At 42.9% G+C, this 19,287-nt stretch overlaps 1 protein-coding gene across 3 annotated transcripts in view; it reads left to right on the plus strand.

Annotated features, from left to right (window-relative positions):
* The window catches only part of dtx1 (deltex 1, E3 ubiquitin ligase), a gene marked incomplete at its 5' end in the record, with an annotated part of 54,141 nt that overhangs the window by 31,559 nt on the left and 3,295 nt on the right, over nucleotides 1–19,287 (plus strand). For 2 of the 3 annotated variants that reach the window (XM_083978297.1, XM_083978299.1), the window contains 6 exons: nucleotides 9,333–9,394; nucleotides 9,563–9,724; nucleotides 13,873–13,934; nucleotides 14,101–14,259; nucleotides 16,715–16,876; nucleotides 18,647–18,736. In XM_083978297.1, the coding sequence (XP_083834423.1) occupies nucleotides 9,333–9,394; nucleotides 9,563–9,724; nucleotides 13,873–13,934; nucleotides 14,101–14,259; nucleotides 16,715–16,876; nucleotides 18,647–18,736 (697 nt within the window). The remainder of the gene's footprint in view (nucleotides 1–9,332; nucleotides 9,395–9,562; nucleotides 9,725–13,872; nucleotides 13,935–14,100; nucleotides 14,260–16,714; nucleotides 16,877–18,646; nucleotides 18,737–19,287) is intronic. The other variant, XM_083978298.1, reaches the window with a different exon arrangement.

Raw genomic sequence — 19,287 nt, forward strand, 5'->3', positions numbered from 1 at the left:
GGTCACTGGGCCTTTTTTTGTCACTATACCCCTTGGCTTCAATTGAACCTTCCTCTTGTCAGCTTTCTTCTACCATCTATGGTGTTAGGGTCAGTTTTGAGTCTTACAACAGCTGTAAAATACACTAAAAACAATTATTTATCATTCCATTTGTTTCTCATCTCTTGGTTACGTTGTTAGACTTCCTTATCCATGAAAAGGTTGGTTTTGCATTTATGATTTCAGTTTTAACTCTCATTATTGTTCTTATCGTTATAACCGGGTCAAAATAATTTTAACCAGAGCATTTTAGAATTTTGTGGAAAAAAAATGTTTTATTTTGTTAAGCTAGAGGTTCCTGACAAAGTCAAAAAGCCTTGATGCTGGTGACCCGAACACAAGAGAGGGGATATAGAGCTTTTGCTCATCATAGCAGGCCATGACCTTGTTTCGTACAGCGAGCAGATGGGAGGTGTTGTGTCTCTGTGCAGAAGTGTATGTGACAAGAGAAAGCCAGGATAGGGTGGTGGTCCTACTCCGGGATGCTTCCTCTGTATTTCAACAGTTCAGTGAAAAGCTCAGGTGCGCACTTTTCACCCCGCAGCACAAAAGGGTTTTTAAATGCGGAGACAGAGAAAGCAAAGAGAGAGAGCGCACGAGAGGAAGAAATGAGTGGGGGGGGGGGGGGGGGGGGGTGAGACAGAGTGCACCGGTTCCCAGGCGAGTGGCTCGACATACAGGATGAGTGTGGTTAACATACACAAAGCAGGACATGCTCTCACACACACACACACACACACACACAATCACACAAACTGAAATGTGTACTCCCTCGCACATTCCCACAAGCGTGCTACAGACAGATAGCAGAGGAACCCACACAAAATCTAAAACATCAGATCTGTTTTTCACACACCCACACCCTAATAGAACCGGTGTTGGGTGCGAGGAATGTGTTTGCATTTGGCACACTGCGACTTGTTTACATGAGTTTATGCTATTTCTGATTACAGGTCTGTTTCTGCCAGATGAATACAAGGAGGACTTGTAATTAAAAAAAAAAATCTGGCATATGATTGATTTCATCTTTGCCTATAAGATAACGCAGCGCAGAATATGTTTTTATGACCATCATTGATTATGAAGGCTTCAGCTCAGATATTGATCTTTTTGTCTCAAGACAAAGTGGCTGTGGGCTAGTAAAGGGTGTGAGGGGATGTGTGTGTATGTATGGGGGGGGGGGGGGGGGGGTGTGGTATTGCTTCATGCATGTATCTTACAAGCACAAATATTAGAGATGGCACCATCTGCTGGTTTGTGTCAACACATCACTTTATCTCATTAGGGGGTCGACACAGCCACACTACATCACCACTGGCCTTAACGTGTTGGCTGCTATAAGTGGAAGAGACAAGCTCATGTTTCATAAATGATATATTATGCTACAATAAGAAGCTACTGTGTCTTTAAGATTATTTTCATTGTCAATTATTCTGCTAATTATTTTCTTGATTAATCTGTTGATCCATAACTCAACAGGAAATTGCAAAAAAAAAGAATGTAATCAGTTTGCTACAGCAGCGTTTCTCAAACTTTTTTCAGTCAGGGCAGCTTTCAAAAGTGCATAAAATCTCACGGCACCCCCTGTGTAAAATATAATTCAAAATGACACTGCATAGCCTAAATGTAAATGTCCTGTTTATTTAGACGGGACAGTATTACAGTATTTATGCATAGGTGCCTCTGTAGCCTACATATGCACACACACACACGCACACAATAATCCGCAATGTGAGAGGAAGAGAGAAAGGTCTACATGCGCGCAGCGCAGGCACGCGTTCACATGAATATCCACCGGCGTCTCCGCTCCGTTCTCCCTCCGTTACGAACAATCAGAGAATTTCCACCGGTGGAAGAGGAGAGAGGAGGCTGTGACTCACCATCAATGTGAGACGTGAGCCTGGTACGACGCATTTTTTTCATAGCGTCTGGTGGACACGGACCCTACTGCTCTGAGTGTCCGTGACCAACGGCCTCTCTCTCTCTCTCTCTCTCTCTCTCTCTCTCTCTCTCTCTCTCTCTGAACGCTGCCGAAACGAGTCGCCAGCGCCGCTTGATATAGCCTACTGGGGTGGAGTGGGGCAGGGTTAGAATAAGAAAAATAAGAAATATGGGTAGCTATATTTTGCTATTTCCTTCAGAAGTGGGCACCAGTTAGATCATGGATTTGTATTAAAAGTAGGCTACAGAAATGCTGAATGGGGTGAAAGAGCTGCAATTAGTGCCACTCAAGCATGCTGACCATAACATTACATCCAGTCAGGTAGCCTATATTTCCCCCTCCCTACTCTGCTCTGCGAATGGATCTTACTGACAGCGCTGCACACGCCACGGTTTCGGGTCTTGTCCTACTCACCAACATGCTTCGGTGCCCATAGGTTCCGACTCTCAAGTGGTTAAAATCCAGAAGTAACGGTACCGCGTAGCCTACCGACCAGGTACCGACGTACCGGCCCACTTAGCACGGACTGTGTTGTCTTGTTAAATTAATATAACTTATAAATAACGTGACACACGGGCAGGACTGATAAGCTTTGCTGTTTAGCTTCCGTGAGTCGTTCTGTTTTTAGCCGTAGCCGCTAGTTTAATAACTTTCTCAGTGACTTTTCTCTAGCGCGTTTCCCATTTCCCATGAGGCTTTGCGCCATTCTACAATTTAAGAACGAACAAACATTGCTGGTTATTTTATATGTTTGGTCATGAAAATTCAGTTATATCTGAACAAAAAGAATTAGATAAAGACAGGAGGCTAAACAAAAATCATTTAGTAGGCTAGTCTGGATTGATGAGAGTCTGCGTCACTATCGCAACCATGAGTGAGATGTAAAAAGACAAGAGGTGGTATAAATAATGGTTGGACTATTAACATTAATTAATTCAAGGAAACCTTGAAGATTATCATGATAAACATGATTGACTTACATTAGCCTCACTGAGGCTGGTCATAAAGGCCGCATGCCCTGCTCGATGGTATGCTGGAGCATGTTGGCTGGGCGGCCGACCGGGAGATCTCCTGGTCGTCCTGATAGCCATTCCGCAGCTGGTATATATATAAATATATATTTCAACTCTGAGCGCTCTGAGTGCCGCAACAAAAAAAGGAAACTCCGATAGCTTTTTTTCGAGCTCCATAGGATCTGAATGGAAAGTAGACGGTGGACACGGCCCCTTTGCAGCCTATTCTATGAAATGTCAGAAGAGGTATTTTTTTCACGGCACCCTTGACGCAGTCAGACGGCACCCCAGTGTGCCCCGGCACCCACTTTGAGAAAGGCTGTGCTGCAGTATGATGCAGTTAACAATGATTTATAACTGGGTTGGGGGGTAAACTAGAGCAGATATGCATGTATCATCTGTGAATTTTTTTTTACCTCAGTCTAGACATGACATGTAAACCACAGTTTCTATATTTGTAATTCATTGTTGTGATCAGACAACATAAGATGAGCAGTGATAATATGGAATGACTATATGTTTTTTAAGCAGACAGATCGTTTTGTGGTGGAATGAACAGAGAAAGATTTTCACACGATCTCGGGGGATTTTTTTCTTTTTTTTTCAGTTCTTCTTTGCCAGAGAAACCACATCCTCTTGTACCTTTTTTCTCAGAGTTAAGAACGCGCTTCTTGTGATCATACAGAATTACTGCATTGCATTGCTTTTTGTGAAAAGCCCAAAAGGTGTGAAACCAGGGGGAAAGATGAAAGGTATAGGAGAAGGAAGAAGAGGAAGTCCAGCTTTCTTCGGCGTGTTTACACGTGCGTGCTGCTGCTATTGGCTGTGTTCATGAACTCCATCGTGTTAAGACTCGACTGAGTTTTGTCTGGAGGGCTGTGTGTCGAGTGCAGAGATCATTATCCCTCAGTGGGCTTCTGCTCTGCTCCGGCGCTCCCCATAAGATAAGAATTAATATTGAAATTATTGAATTAATCATGAGAGCTCATCTGGACCAAACTGACGCAATTTGGAAATGCTTGGTGTCATTATTGCTTATTCTCACGGCATCTCAGGTGCATTTACCCGCGTTGTATCCCCACACTTGAGGCAGGGGGGCGGGGCTTGCTTCTCCCTCCTGCTACCTACATCAATATGCAATTAAGCACTCGTGGAGTTCTCTCTCCCTCCAACCCCCCACTCACTGTCTTTATGGTGCATAATAAACAGATGAAGAGATATTAGTCCTCCGTCAGCACTTTCCTAACTAGGCCTAATGTGGTCTCTATTTGGGGAATCACATCGCTCTCAGTCTGATTAAGTCCTCAAGGCAGGCTGGAGGTTCCCTCAGGAAAGGAAGGATGATACTGAGTAGGAGTCAGAGGAGGGATAGCGACCTTCATGCCCTGACCTGACAAGGGCCATAATTAAAGTGGTGTTAATGGGTTAGGTATGAAGGGGCTGGATTTATCACTTAATTGCATCGGTTTTAGGTCAGAAATTACAGTTATTAGACGTGAAAAATAGCACCATAGGAAATTCTTTAGCACTGTCCTTGATCAAAGGTTTTGGGCATAGACAGGCACAGGTTTTTTGTTTTTTTAATCACTCAAGATGGACAGAAGGGAGCAAAGAAGTGAACAGAGATCAGGAGGAAAATTAGAGTTGGCAGGGCGAAAGAAATGCAGAGGTGACGAGGTTCAGTCTGGTATGTTGGAGGATGGGTCTCTGTCAAAACTGGAGGGCTGGAACTGCAGTGCTGCGGCGGACAGGCGAAAAATCTGCACTTGTTTACACTGATGATGAGGTATAATGGCTCCTGAGATCTGAGCCAACAGAGCCCACTGTTGGGGACGCTGTCTGGATTCAGCTGTTTAGCACAGGGATTAGAGATTAGTACTGACAAAGGATTTTGGTGGACTCCTACATTTTTTTCACAAGAGTGAGGATGGTGCGGGGCGGTGTTTAGCTCAGTTAGTAGAGCACCAGCCCCACATGTTGAGCCTATAGTCCTCACTGCAGGCGGACCCGGTTCAAATCCCGTGTCGAGCGGCCCTATCCTCCTCCCATTTCCTGTCTCTCTCAACTCTCCTGTCCATTAAAGGCAAAAAAGCCCCCTCCCAAAAAAAACAAAAAATACTTGATACTTCATTAAAAAGAGTGAGGATGGTGCGATTCGAGGGAAAGGGAGGGCGGCAAAAACAGGAAAGAGTTAAAGGTACATTGTGTAGGAATTAATCCCATCTAGCGTTGCGGTTGTATATCGCAAGCAACTCAATTTTTCATGCTGCATTCACTTGAAATTGGGCAGACGGCAGACGGACGACAGCCGCTGCACGTAACGGCATAAACAAGCCTCTATGTAAACAAGTGGTCCGTCAGCACGAGGCAAAACAATACACGTGACAATATGTTGTCATGGCGATGTGGTATTGTTTACCTGACCCACGTTTTACCGGCTTTCTCTCGACTTCTGTGACTAAAACGACATCTGGTTTGTTACCGACGGCCGTCTGCCCGACTGCAGGTGAATGCAGCATCAGTGTAACGCTCCATTCCTCCTCACTGCGTTACCGCGGTGACTTTTCACAGACGCCACCTCGACCTGAGCCGACAGCTCCGGTGTCTCCGCTGAGTTTCCGTGGTTTCCTACCGTCACGCTGCCACTGAACGTAAAAACATGGCGACACCACATGGCAGCCAGCACCGAGCTTACCCGCTCCATGTAGATATGAATGATATGAACGGCTAATTCAGAGCTGAAAGGAACACTTCAGTTTGTTGATGGGGGGGATTACTGATTAATGAAAAACAGACTTTTGAACCAAATAATCGATTTTTGTGAATAGATAACAGGAGAAGTTACACAATGTCCCTTTAAAGCTGGAGTTAAACCGTGGAAGTCAGCCAGCATTAGAGACTGTCAGCAGAGTGCGAGGAGGTGGCATGTGTCTTGAACCTCAGGGCTGAAGGCGCAGCCAGGACAGACCGGGTCAGCGCCTCCAGAGGTGCACATCTCTGAAAGAAAAAAACAAAACAAAACACACGAGTCAAGAGAAAAGAGCTTAGCCGCATGCAGACTGAGATGGGAGGTGGCAGCTGCACACAGGCTACAGGTTGACTGGCTGGTGAACAGCTCAGCGTTGTCTGAAAACAGTTTCAGCAGTGCACAGATGCAATCTTTAGAAAAAAAGAAGAAAAAAAAACAGTGAGCTCGAGCACAATTGTAAAGACATATAGATCCACATCTTGCAAACGATTTCCAAGTTAAACCACAGAGAGTGTTAGTGAAGTGTGTTAGGTTGGGTGGTAGAGCAGATAAAGATCAACACTAAGAGTTGTGTGTGTGGGGGGGGATTGCTCAGCGTGCAGCTGTTTCATCAACATATTTGTTATGCAGCACGCTCTCCGGTTGATAGTGAGATCCTTGCTAGAACTGGAAAGCAGTAACGATGAAAAGCATTCTTGCTTCATGTTACGTTACAGATCCTTGACGGATCCTCTGTGCTGCGCTTTTTAGTGTGTAGTGTGTGCAAAATGTGTAGACGCCGCACAGTGAGATGGTGTTAAAGGCCCTCGTGGTGTGTTGTCCCATTTTACTTCACCTAATGAGAATTATTTGTTTGATCACAGCGCTCTCTGTGAACAACCTAAATTCTACATGCTCTCATAAAGGCGGGGCGTCCTGTCCACAGTGTGTTGTGATCTGATTAAGGCCTAAGTGTGTGTTTAAAGGGACATTGTGTAACTTCTCATGTTATCTATTCACGAAAATCGATTATTTGGTTCAAAAGTCTGTTTTTCATAAATCAGTAATCCCCCCCATCAACAAACTGAAGTGTTCCTTTCAGCTCTGAATTAGCCGTTCATATCATTCATATCTACATGGAGCGGGTAAGCTCGGTGCTGGCTGCCATGTCGTGTCGCCATGTTTTTACGTTCAGTCAGTGGCAGCGTGACGGTAGGAAACCACGGAAACTGATGCTGCATTCACCTGCAGTCGGGCAGACGGCCGTCGGTAACAAACAGCGGCTGTCGTCCGTCTGCCGTCTGCCCAATTTCACGTGAATGCAGCATGAAAAATACGATTGAGTTGCTTGCGATATACAACCGCAACGCTAGATGGGAGTAATTCCTACACAATGTACCTTTAAATGAAGGAGGAACCTCTCCGCTGGGCAGCACCCACATGAATTTGTGTTTATTATCAAGTTGCACTGTTCACAATCACTTTTTTTCTCCATATTTGTGTTTGTCACTTCCTCCGCCTCCCACATTTTCCACAGTGAAAACAAACACTGCCATCGCTGCCAACCCTTGACTCCAACTGGTATTTTCACTGGGTGACGGGCAGCTATGTAGCCTACCGTTTAGAGTCACAGACCGCAGCGCAATGGCTGTGGTCCATGGTGTCAAAAACATTCGTTGGAGTTTGAAGCACAATCAAAATCAAACTTGTCTCAGTTTCACACCCATGAATTCCACATTCCTGATTTGAGGAGCGTATCACAGCTGCACATCACTAGTACTTCTACTCTGACTCACATCGCCCTGGCCTGCACACACCACAGGAGTCGGCTCACCCTGGTGTCTGGTCCACTGGTGTATGAGACGCAGTCCCTATACCAGAGATGGGATGGGACGCAGCCTGAGCCAGGCCCCGTGTCCTTTCGTGTTATTGCACTCAGCTTATTGAAGGGCTTCCCCTGGCTCAGGAACAGAGGCTCGCGCTAATATCAAAGCAGTCGCTTGATGCGGATTTGTGAAATGCCTGGGAGCTGCGGTGCCAGAGACCTCAGTCGGTTTATGGTCAAAAAGCAGACAGATTCAAAAATATATGTGCAGTCGTGTGTGTGTGTGTGTCTGTCTATCTTTCTGTCTGTGTGTGTCTGTCTGTCTGTGTGTGGTTGATAAAGTGAGAAAACTAACAAGTGACTCAGTGAGCAGTGGCCCATTTACACCTTCTTTTTTTCATGACTTATCCAACTATTATTAAATGCTGCTGCACTGCCATTTTAACCCATTAAAAAGCAAACTCACCATGGTGACAGGAAGTGAAGATGACTGTGTCCATAGTTGGTTTAAAGCTCCAGTTGATAAGTTGATGAAAGTGAAAGTAAACTCCGCGACTTGGTCGGAAATTTCAAGACAATACACCTTTATGAACCTCTGCCGAGGGAGGGAGGGGGGTTGACAGAGGTGAAAAGAGGGACCTGAGGGTCTGTTGTCTTGAAATTTCCGACTAAGTCGCAGACTTTACTTTCACTTTCGTCCGACGTGTACGAGCTGCGATTGGCTGCTCCTCCGGCTCCCTCTACCTGACTGGTGGAGAATCGTCGGTCGCGGTGGATTTTAGCAAATACGATTCCAGGCTGTAGGTGGAGCCAGAGGAGTTGGATTTTGTCCTAAATTACTCATTTAATGTCTGACCATCAGAATATAGTGACACTTCCAGCAAATATGACTGAATAATTGTTACCAACTGAACCTTTAATTATGCACTTTCTGTTGTATTCGATACAGAGAAAGAGTCCATCTTTAGTTCTAGGTGTACAGATTTACACAATGATCAATCTACACACTGCTAAAATGATTTCCAATATTATAAGTTTGACTAGATCTAGATCTGTCTCTTGAACTGTCAAGTCTCCACAGTGTTCAGCTAGTGTTGCTTCTTTGCTGATATGTAATGTGATTGAAAACAAGATTATCAAAGATTTTATAAATTCAGCTTTTCTGTCATATGTCTTTGCTGTGAGCTGAGTCTCAGTGCTCTGTGGCTCCGCTGTGGGATACTGGTTGAGTCCTGGCCTCGGCTCTCTCTGAAAAGAGACTCCCTGACTTCTGTGCTCATACTAATGCCCAAAGTGCTTTTGTCCGCTCGGCTCTGCAGATCTTGAAGAGAGCGCAAGTCAACTGCCTTTGTTGTCTGTGTTTGCCATGAACTCCAGCCGCTCCAAATGTCATCCTGAATCAGGCTCTGCTGCAGTGCTTTGTACATGAGTCAAGCTGTCTTGTCCCATTGCAGTTGTCTCTGTCTCTGTGGCGAAGCACATGTGACACTTTAACTTGAGTGTTTTTCATGTCATGCAGAGCAGAACTAGCTGCTGTTCTCAGTTTTCTCAGCTGTGCGGCACAATCAGGATAATTCACTGTCCATTTTGGAGGTCACACAGGAGCATTTCCATAATATGAAAAGGTATATGTTTCATAAAAGGAACAAAGACAGACTGGCTGAACAGAGGCATCCGTGTTCACAGAGAGGATGAAGATCTGCAGACATGCCTGCAAATGGCCAGTACAGGTGGTGGTTTCTTTATTATTGCTTCATTTCATGCTTTATTTCTTTTCTGTGGTAGCGTTCCTGCCCTCCCAGTGAAGAACCTTACTGGATCTGGACCAGTGCACCCAGCACTAGCAGGTTAGGAAATATCTGCTGCAGAATATGCTTGGAAATCAGCAAAAACAACAAGTTTTGTTCAGAAAAGTGTAAGACATTAACAATTAGTTCATTTAAGACATTAACAATTAGTGTTTTTTCCCACTCTTCTATTTGTGTCTGTGTGTGTGCGCATGTGTGTGCCATCAGGTATGACAGGTATCCTGATGTGCGCTGCAGGTCTGCCAGTTTGCCTGACAAGGGCCCCCAAGCCTATACTGCACCCACCACCCATCAACAAGAGTGACATGAAGCCTGTGCCAGGGATCAATGGCATGCGCCGCAAAACCAAGAAAAAGCACCTGAGGAGAGGTAAGATGGAGAGGAGAGCAGATACTTCTATTATATAGAAATGTTTTATTCTACTCCAGTGGAATTGTATTTGTGCAGCAAGGTAGGATAATATATATTAAATAAAAATAAAAAAAAGGTTCAAAATAATTCATTAGTAGTAAACACAATTAGAGTTCATAATAAACAATAATAGTTCAATAATAGTAAGACATGGGGAGAGGAGAGCAGTGGAATGGAAAATAGGAAATCACATGAAACCAAAGAAGTGGAAATGCTACCAAATCTATTTTTATTGTGTATTAATGAATAAATGGGAAAGGAACGGAGGAGAGGAACAGACCAACCACTGACTGTCAGCAGACTCTCTGTCTCCTGCCAAGCTTCTCAGGATGGTTTTGTGTCAGCTGTCTGTAAGCCTGTTGTCAAGTGAGAAAACAATACCAAAGCTCTTTTTGTTCAAGATCAAGGGTCCATAATTGTTATTTGAATGCCTACCATTTTAAACGGGTCCTATAAAATGTAACGATGATTGCCGGTTTCAGATTTATGAGTAAATGCAGTGAAACAATTTATAGATGTTACACCGCCACATGCAGATCGACGGAGGCAGTTGTAAGGAAAGTAATTAACGGAGGACTGTTGTACCGAGTTGGTCTGAGAAGAGATCTGCTGTTTCGTTGGGCAGCTCTGGGCTTGAGTAAGTGCTGGTCGATGGAAGCCGTGGAAACCACTGGTCTCCCAAGGGAGTCTTTGTCCTAATTGATCAGTGAGGCTGCTGGGTTTCCATCCCTGCACCACACTCCTCTCAGTCAGCCCTTCAGAGCTCTCCATTGCTGTGCACGTATAGACTTAGCTGTGGTGAGATTATGTGGTAGCATTTTATTTTACAGGTCTCACAGTTTCCTATGATTTCCTTTTATAATTTCCTTCCAAAAGAAGAGATCATTTTGTACTAATTATAGGGAAAATAGAGACAGTGTTCAATTGGTACACTTGGAATTCCAGTTAATTGGTAGCATAACCAAGAGTCTGTCTACAGGCTTGAAATTGAAGAATAAAGTTTCCGAGAGCTTAGTTTCCAAGTATGTAGTTGAATTTACCAGAGCGGTTCTCTAATCCACGGAAATGTCTCTAAGGTGAACACAACTAACTAAAGCCAAACAAGACCGCAGTCATGCCAGCAGCTCTGTGTGTCACATTTAGTCATGACAGCACAGGTAGCGATACACACACACAGTGAAGCATCTATAATGGGTGAAGAAAAGTAGGCTTACACACAGACTGGATTACTAAAGGTTACGAAAACACATGCAGCAGGAACATAGGAGACCACAGAGGAACAGAAACAGATGAACCGACAAGAGGCTGGTGACAGGGCTTCAGGAGCCGCTGAGGTGACTGGGAACAGGTGTGTGAGGGGGCAGGGAAGCTCAGGTGGTTGAGATAAGATAACAAGTCAGCAGGTGGGTGTGAAGACAGGAAGAAAGTCACAGGTGCATCTGGTGTGGATGAAAAATGTCAGGTGGGGGAGGATGAACAGGAGAGTAGGGTCAAACCTGAGGAACAGACTGTGACACTAGAGGATTCACGTCTTAGACAGTGCTTTGAGCTGGATGCTTAGTATGCTAAGAAACTCAAAGTGACAATAGTCCAGGCAATCTAGCTCATTTTGGAACAGAAAATAGAACTAATTGTAATAGAATGTTTTTCACCATACATCATTTCTATGAGGTGTCAAGAACAACATAGGGGAGAGTGGGGTAAGATGAGCCAGTGGGTAAGTTGACCCACCCCTTGTTTCTAGGAAACTATAGGAAAAAGTTAGCATGTGACCAAATATTTGGGAAGCAGGCATCATTTCATGGAGTCTGTGAAGATTAGAACCACGTGAGTAAAGTGGTTTAACATTTATGACCAAAAAATATTTTTCATTCTCGTGAGAATTGTGTTTAGACCAAAAGAGATGATTGCAAATTTGTTTTATACATGGGTTGTGGTATCTATGAGCTACAACATGAGGTAGTAAACCTAGCATGAAACTGCACCATTTTAGCTGTGAGAGCAATAAACCCAAGCCAAGGTAGCTGTGGGGTAAGTTGATCCATTTGGCCAGGGGTAAGTTGAGCCACCTATCCTATACACTTAATGAATATATTTTGGCTGTATATGTCCAAATTATTAAATCAAGATTCTGTATGTTTGTGATTACAGTAACTATGTTCCTATAAACAGGAAAAGTTGTTTATAGTGTGCCAAACTTGACTTTCAAAGAAAAATATCTGGGATTCTTCCCAAGATGCCACGTAATTGCAAAACTCCCCAAATCTCAATGAGTTGGTGGCTCAGCAGGAAGTCCCTGCAGTTTGTGTTCACCTGTAACCTAGACAGATGAAATATTAAGTAAAGGGGGAGGTAGGAGATGGATGGAAGGAAAGAAGGGGGGGGTTGATCAATTTACCCCACTCCTATGGTCAACTTACCCCATTCATGGTCAACTTACCCCTTGCATGCTATATTTTAAAAACAGTTATATTTACACTCATTCTGTTAATGTGTAGGGATGCAAAACATCCTGAAATATATGCAGATGGGTTAGTTAGCAACAAAACTATAATTGTCTTGATGTAGTGATCCTGAATACAAAAAGTGGCTCAACTTACCCCACTCTCCCCTACTATAAGTCCTAAGAAATCCTAGTTGGGGAAATATGTTTAATTCTCATCAATCCAAGATTGATTTACTGTATTAAGTCTATGGTGCCAATAAGGTAAAAAGGAAAAAAAATAGTTGTATTGTTTTCTGGCCTTATTGGCACCATAGACTTTATACAGTAAATCAATCTTGGATTGATGAGAATTAAACATATTTCCCCAACTAGGATTTCTTAGGACTTTTAGTATGTTGTTCTGGACACCTCATAGAAATGATGTATGGTGAAAACATTATATTACAATTAGTCTGTCGTAAAATGCTATTTTGCCTGGACAACAATGCTAGCATGGTGTTTTTCAGCCAGTAACCATGGTCACCATGTTGGTTTAGCGTTAACATTTGCTGACATGAAACGTAAAGGTCATTGCTTTGCAATCAGAGTTATTATGTTAGGACTATATAACTCTCCTCACTAGAGTTATATTTCATCATTCTTTTTCTATCTAATTCTAATAGCTGCTGAGACATTTCATCAAAAGCGGAAAATGTGAATTTCCATGAAGAGTTCATGCTTGTTGGTTTTGGCATGGCCAAAGCCAAGACCACGTTTCCACTTTTTCTGCCTTTCATTGGAATCAAATTTGATTGTTATTTTTAGGATTATTTTTGGAAATGATTAGGAGATTGTGGGCATTTGAAAAGTCTTTCTCGTGACACTGTAGCTTGAGAAGTGAGGCATCAACCTGTTTGTGCAGAAAGAACATGAACTCAGAGACGTAGTGGAGGGCTGTGAGGGGAATGGAGATGTGGTTTCACTCACGCAGGGAGATTTACTCCACTCTCTGTTCAGAAAAAGGTCAGAGAGGGTTTTGATCCGGCTAATGAAGCCATCACATAGCAAAAGCATAAAATACATAATTGAGTCCCCTGTCTTTCCCCTCCTTTTTCTGTTTTCTCTCCTCCCTCTCTGTCTTCCCTACGCTTAACGCCTTAACTTGTTTTAATGCTCAGTCAGGCAGCCTTTCCACTGCTCTCCCTCCCTCTGCTCTGTTCACTGGCTGTCCCTCAAATGAACAAACAAAGGCTCCAGGGAAAAAAAAGAGGTTGCCTGTAAGCGTATTAGGGGTGTAAGCTGTGGGTGTGCTCTCAGCCATGCTAGCCTGGTTGCACACGGGGATTATCAGAGAATATGGGGATGGCTTGTTGTTATGTGCCAGTTTGAAGGTGACCTCTTCAACACCATGGACATGTAAAGTATATTCATATGCACGCTCACCCTTTTATTGGGGGGAAAAAAATGGCACCCAGACCCGCGTGGCTGCTGAAAGTGATCAAAGTTTTTCATCCATCAAGATCTAGCTGTTATTCTCTTGTGCTCATTTGACAAGCAAATATCATCCAGTGGTCTATCTTGTTTTTTTGTTTTTAAATACTAACCTGTGATATGTAGATGTACGTAAGTTTGGGTTTTTCTTTGATGGTCATCTCATCTAATATATTGTTTTTTTGACTAGGAAAAAACCCAGAGGATGTGGTGCGAAGATACACAGAGAGGATTAAAGTGGTACCAGATGAGGTAAGACAAAAGATGGGGGGGGGGGAAACTGTGTAGGGCTTTAAAAGTTTTGTGGCCACCAAGAGCTGCAGTCTGTTACCATTTGATGTCCTAACCAAGTGTGAAACTCTCATAAATACAAAATCACGTAGAATGATAGCTGAAGTATTTTGGTTGGCTATTCCAGGACTGTACCATCTGCATGGAGAGGCTGGTCATGGCGTCAGGCTATGAAGGCGTCCTGCAGCACAAAGGCATCAAGCCAGAGCTGGTAGGCAAACTTGGCAAGTGTGGGCACATGTACCATCTGCTGTGCCTGGTGGCCATGTACAACAATGGCAATAAGGTGGGTAAAAGCTTCTGAGCCAGACATTGTTATGATGTCACTCTAGGCTCAAATGATAAACTTGTGATGTCTTACAGCTTGACTGGGTTGCACTGCCCTGGCAGATGATCAGGCCTCTGTCTTGTTATACGCAGATGGGGAGCTTACATAGTATTGTTGTCAGATCGCTCGTGTCTGTCTTGAAAGCACAGCACTTTGTCAAAAATAAACTCTGCTCACTTCAGTTCACGTACATTAAATACAAATACGCTACTTATTCATGCTGAAGAGGCAAGCACATTTAATCTGCAAGCATAGTGTAATATAATTACTCATGTAATGCCTAATACAATATAATGATCATTAGCAATTACAATAAAAAAAGGTCAATTCACATAAATGAAAACACATCTATTATTTATATGTGGCCGCCCGGACATCCCATTCTCATTGACACGAGGCTTCACTGCGACTCCAGAATGAAAAGACTAGATTTTAGGGGTCAAAGGTCAAGGTCTCACAAAACATAACTTTGGTTTTGTGAATGTAATGTCACCCTATTGTCGTAAGGGAATTGCTTGAAATATTGAAACATTCACTTGGAAAAACTGATAAGACACTGGTAGTCATAGTGACCTCAGAAACTTTTTTTAGCCATCACTGAAGACTTAATAGAGCAATCATGACAAAAATGTCACACTAATGGTAAAAATGTTACATGATTCTGGATAGACAGGCATGTGACATAAAGCTAGTCTGAGTAGCAATGGCTGTTGAAGAATTGTTGGTTTCAGTCTGTCCAGATTCTGAAATAATCTTCCCTGAGATTTCTGCCTCTGCCTCTTTTGTGATGGTCAAAGCACTGATATACAACACTGAAATATTATATCTATATAGATATAATATATTCACATCACTGTGGATAATCCACTCACCCTGTTTTCTTTGGCACCATTTCTTTCTTTGGAAAGTAGTTCCTATTCGGAGCAATCGTTGCTTTGGGAAAAAAAAGTTTTGTTTTTTTTAGCTGAAATAATGGATCTTAGGGTCAGCGTAAACAAAGCATATTACAATATTGAGAGAGCATCACCTTCAAAAGGCAACATTCATTTTGTACATCAAAGTTAATTCACAGGTTTGGGGGAGTTCTACTGTATGAAAAAGGTTACATAAAGCCTTCTGCAGCTCCAGAGGAAGCTGGGTTAAATCTGATAAGTTGCCGGAGTCTGTGTTGGTTGGGTCTGAAGTTTGAAAATGAAACAAACCGAGGAGGTACAGTAGAAAGAAGTGAACTCACCAGACCTCTTCGTCTCTGAGTGAGGCTCACGGCTTGAGGCTACATTAGCCACTATGAGCATAACACACCAATGTCGCTGACATTGTGGGTAATGTAGGCGTCAGGTTTTGCTATAGGGAAGGAAAAAAGGATGAACTCAAAAAGATTCTCGATTCTTTTTTTAAAATCATTTTATATTTTTTGCAATTGTCACTACCAACCTCGGAGAAAAGTATCTGGCTCTTTAGCTGCTAAGTATTCTTGCTAGTTTGTGTGTTTGTCTGTCTGCAGCGTGGAGAGGGCTGTGGGCTTACAGTGGGTCTATTTTGAAGGCAGCTGCCTGCTGTGGCCTAAAACAACACAAAGAGCAGTGAGACTAAACCTAAACAGTAGGGCTGACAGTAACGGGCCAGTGGCCATAGCTTCAAACATCATAAATTTAAAGCCCCAGTATGTAACTTATTTGGCTTTTTATTAGCAAAAATCAAATATGTCTTTCATAAATACGTATTTCACTGAAGTCGAGTCACACCCGCATACAAATGAAAGCTTACTACCTTAGAATGAGTTGAGTGGGCGACGCACCGAACCGAGGCGGCCATGTTGCATCGCCATTTTTTTACGTTGAGTGGCAGCGTGACCGTAGGTAACCATAGAAACTCACCGGAGCTGTCGGCTCGGGGAGAAAGTTTTCCAGGTAGCGCCTGTTAAAACTGTCACCACTGTGTAGTGTGAGGAAGGACGGAGGCACTGATGTTGCATTCAGGTGCAGTCAGGCAGACGGCCGTCGGCAAACCAACCGGATGTCATTTTATGTCATTTTATTTCTACGCCTGTATTGTTTTGCCTCGTGCTGGTGGACCACTTGTGTACATAGAGGCTTGTTTATCCTGTTACATGCAGCGTGTGTTGTCTGTCTGACGTCTGCCTGATTTCACGTGAATGCAACATCAAGAATACGTTCAGATATGCAACCGCACCGCTAGGTGGGGGTAATTCCTACACATTATACCTTTAATTTCACTTATTGCCATATATTGGTGTAAAGGCAGAAATGTCCGCAAACGAAACCATCACTGTCTGCATGGCTAGATGTTAGGAGAAATAAGTGACATTTTTAACCATTTTAATGCAATGCATAGTTGTAAATGTGCATTACATCGTATTGTGTCATTAATGCTGTGCATATCTTAAAACTAGGATGGCAGTCTGCAGTGCCCAACATGCAAAACCATCTATGGGGAGAAAACAGGTACTCAGCCTCCTGGGAAGATGGAGTACCACGTCATCCCCCACTGCCTGCCCGGCTACTCAGACTCCAAGACCATTCGGATCGTCTACGACATTCCTGCCGGGATCCAGGTCAGAGCGGTCTCACTTCACTACATCTACCATGCTGCTCTTGTGGCCTGATCCACTGTCTCTCGTCTAAATCTGTGCCCTTTCCTACAACTGCTGCTTATCCGCCTAAGCCTGATGGACGGTTTTTTCGTGCAGGAAGGCGAGGTGTTGGGGCTCTGTGAGTCACAGCATTCTTCGGCGTCACTCGCTGGTTCTCAGCAAAAACAGATGATTCAGAATCTGAAATATGTGAGAGATATTATGGCCATAGAAGGCCGTTTTCATGCATCTGTTCATTTGCTGTCCTTTTTCATGAATAAATAAAGCTAAGATGAATCCCATAAAGGTTGTTTTAAGTTCGCACCACCGTGTGCATTTGTAGAGGAGAGGGTGTTTTGCAGTCTGGGTTTGTGCTGGTGGAGATGAGAGGACTACATATTTTAATAGAGTCATTAAACTGACCCTTTTCCACCAGAGGAGCAGGCTTAGCCCCCGAGGGGGTAAAGTAGACCAGGGAGTGGGGGTTGGGGTGTCACCTGACCATGCAGGTCAGCACAGCAGCACAGCAACACGACTGTCAGTGAGCATTACTGTGGGTCTCTTGTCTCTATTTTCCTCTCATTCCTCTCATTCTTCAGTCCATACTTATATTCATTTGGACAGTTTTAAATATACAGTACTTAGTGGATAGCAGCAATGTTGCACAGGGCAGTATGATTACAAATCACCTTTCAAGGTTCAGTGTTTCAGGCGAGACACTACAGGCAAAACACTGTTTTTTCATGCACTGATCAATTTTTCTTCCTTGGCATGTATTCTTTCAGAAAAGTCAAAAGAAATGGTAGAAAATCCACATTAAGGTGGTTATTTTAGTTCATTTTTTCTATATCGTCAGTAGATTTCTCGTAAATTTGCCAAAAGTTAACATGCTACTGTGACACACTGTGCTGTGTCTGTTGTCTGACCCATGTCATGTCAGGTATCATTGTAAAGCTCTATCTCTCCTGAACAATGATGTAGGCTCCAGAAATGTCATTTCATCCGTATAAGCAACCAATCGTAAAAGTATGATTTACATTAACAATCTATGGAATTTTACAGTAGCCTACAAGTCTTTAAAGGCCGTTTTCTCAAAATTAGTTTTTCCTCAGACTCTGACCCTGAAACCTTCACTTCAGCAGCACTTACAGACACCAAACCTTCCAGTTTGATCCCTTCTGAAGGTTTTTACAGAGGGGATTGTTGATATATCATTCACAGCCTGATTTATACAACATTTTATTCCTAAAAACAGGGCAAAATTAGATTTTTTTGGGGGGCTGGTGACAGTATTTTCTCATTTACAGAGTGATAAAAAGAGATATCAAAAATCCCCTCTGTAAAAACCTCTGACTCTAATATGTCAACAAAATAAAACAAGAATTTTGAAAGTGGCTTTATCCATTTCTCAGATTTCGGTTCTGGAAATGTCTGCAAATTAGCACATATTTCATCAGATATTGCCTCATTTATATATTTAAACATAAAATTTGACAAAAAAATATTTGTCTTAATGTAAGTGATAAACTTGGGAAGTTTCATGGTGATATCTGTTATTTAAAAATGTTACCCTATTCAGTAGTGTCTCCCCTTAAAGATACAATTCACATTATCACATACTGTATCTCATGATTTTCAAATGAACAAAGAAGCTCTCCCTGTGGTTGATGTTGACATGTTTCTCACAGTGAAGTCATACATGGAGGAGAAGTTGTTGTTAATGTTTGTTTTGGTTCTTCACATTTTCCCCAGACCAACGAGCACCCCAACCCCGGGAAGAAGTTCAGTGCACGAGGGTTCCCTCGACACTGCTACCTCCCCGACAACGAGAAAGGCAGGAAGGTGAGCTCTGACACCTCTCTCCCAGAACACAGTGACTAAAAGCTGAAAACATGCAGGGTTTCATAGGGTTTCTGTACTTAGAGAGAAAGCTTTGTCACTCTCTCTCTAATCTGAAGTGTACAGGCTGATTTTTACTCACTGTTTTGTTCTGACATTTTGTCACTGGACTTTGATTGTTTGGTCTAAATCATGTCATTAAATTCACTGGAGTAACACAAGTATGTGTTTCTTTCTGGAAGCAACTGTTTTATGCATCATTATATGAAATTACAATAACAATTTCTCTACTGAACAGCACAGAATTGGCTGTTCAGTAGAGAAATTGTTATTGTAATTTCATATAATGAGCTTTTTTCACCTTCAGGAACAGAAGCTGTGATGTCCAGCATCATTGTATTCCTTTGTTTCTGTGAAATGAAATGTCCTTCCACATTGAGTTTCTGTGACTCAAATAAACTGGATGGCTCGACTTTAGTCTGGTGTTCACATATTGTATATTGGGTAACACTTTACAATAAGGGTCCATTAATTGACGTTAGTTAGTACATTAT

The sequence above is a fragment of the Trachurus trachurus genome (assembly GCF_905171665.1).
Source record: "Trachurus trachurus genome assembly, chromosome: 9".
Taxonomy (NCBI): Eukaryota; Metazoa; Chordata; class Actinopteri; order Carangiformes; family Carangidae; genus Trachurus; species Trachurus trachurus.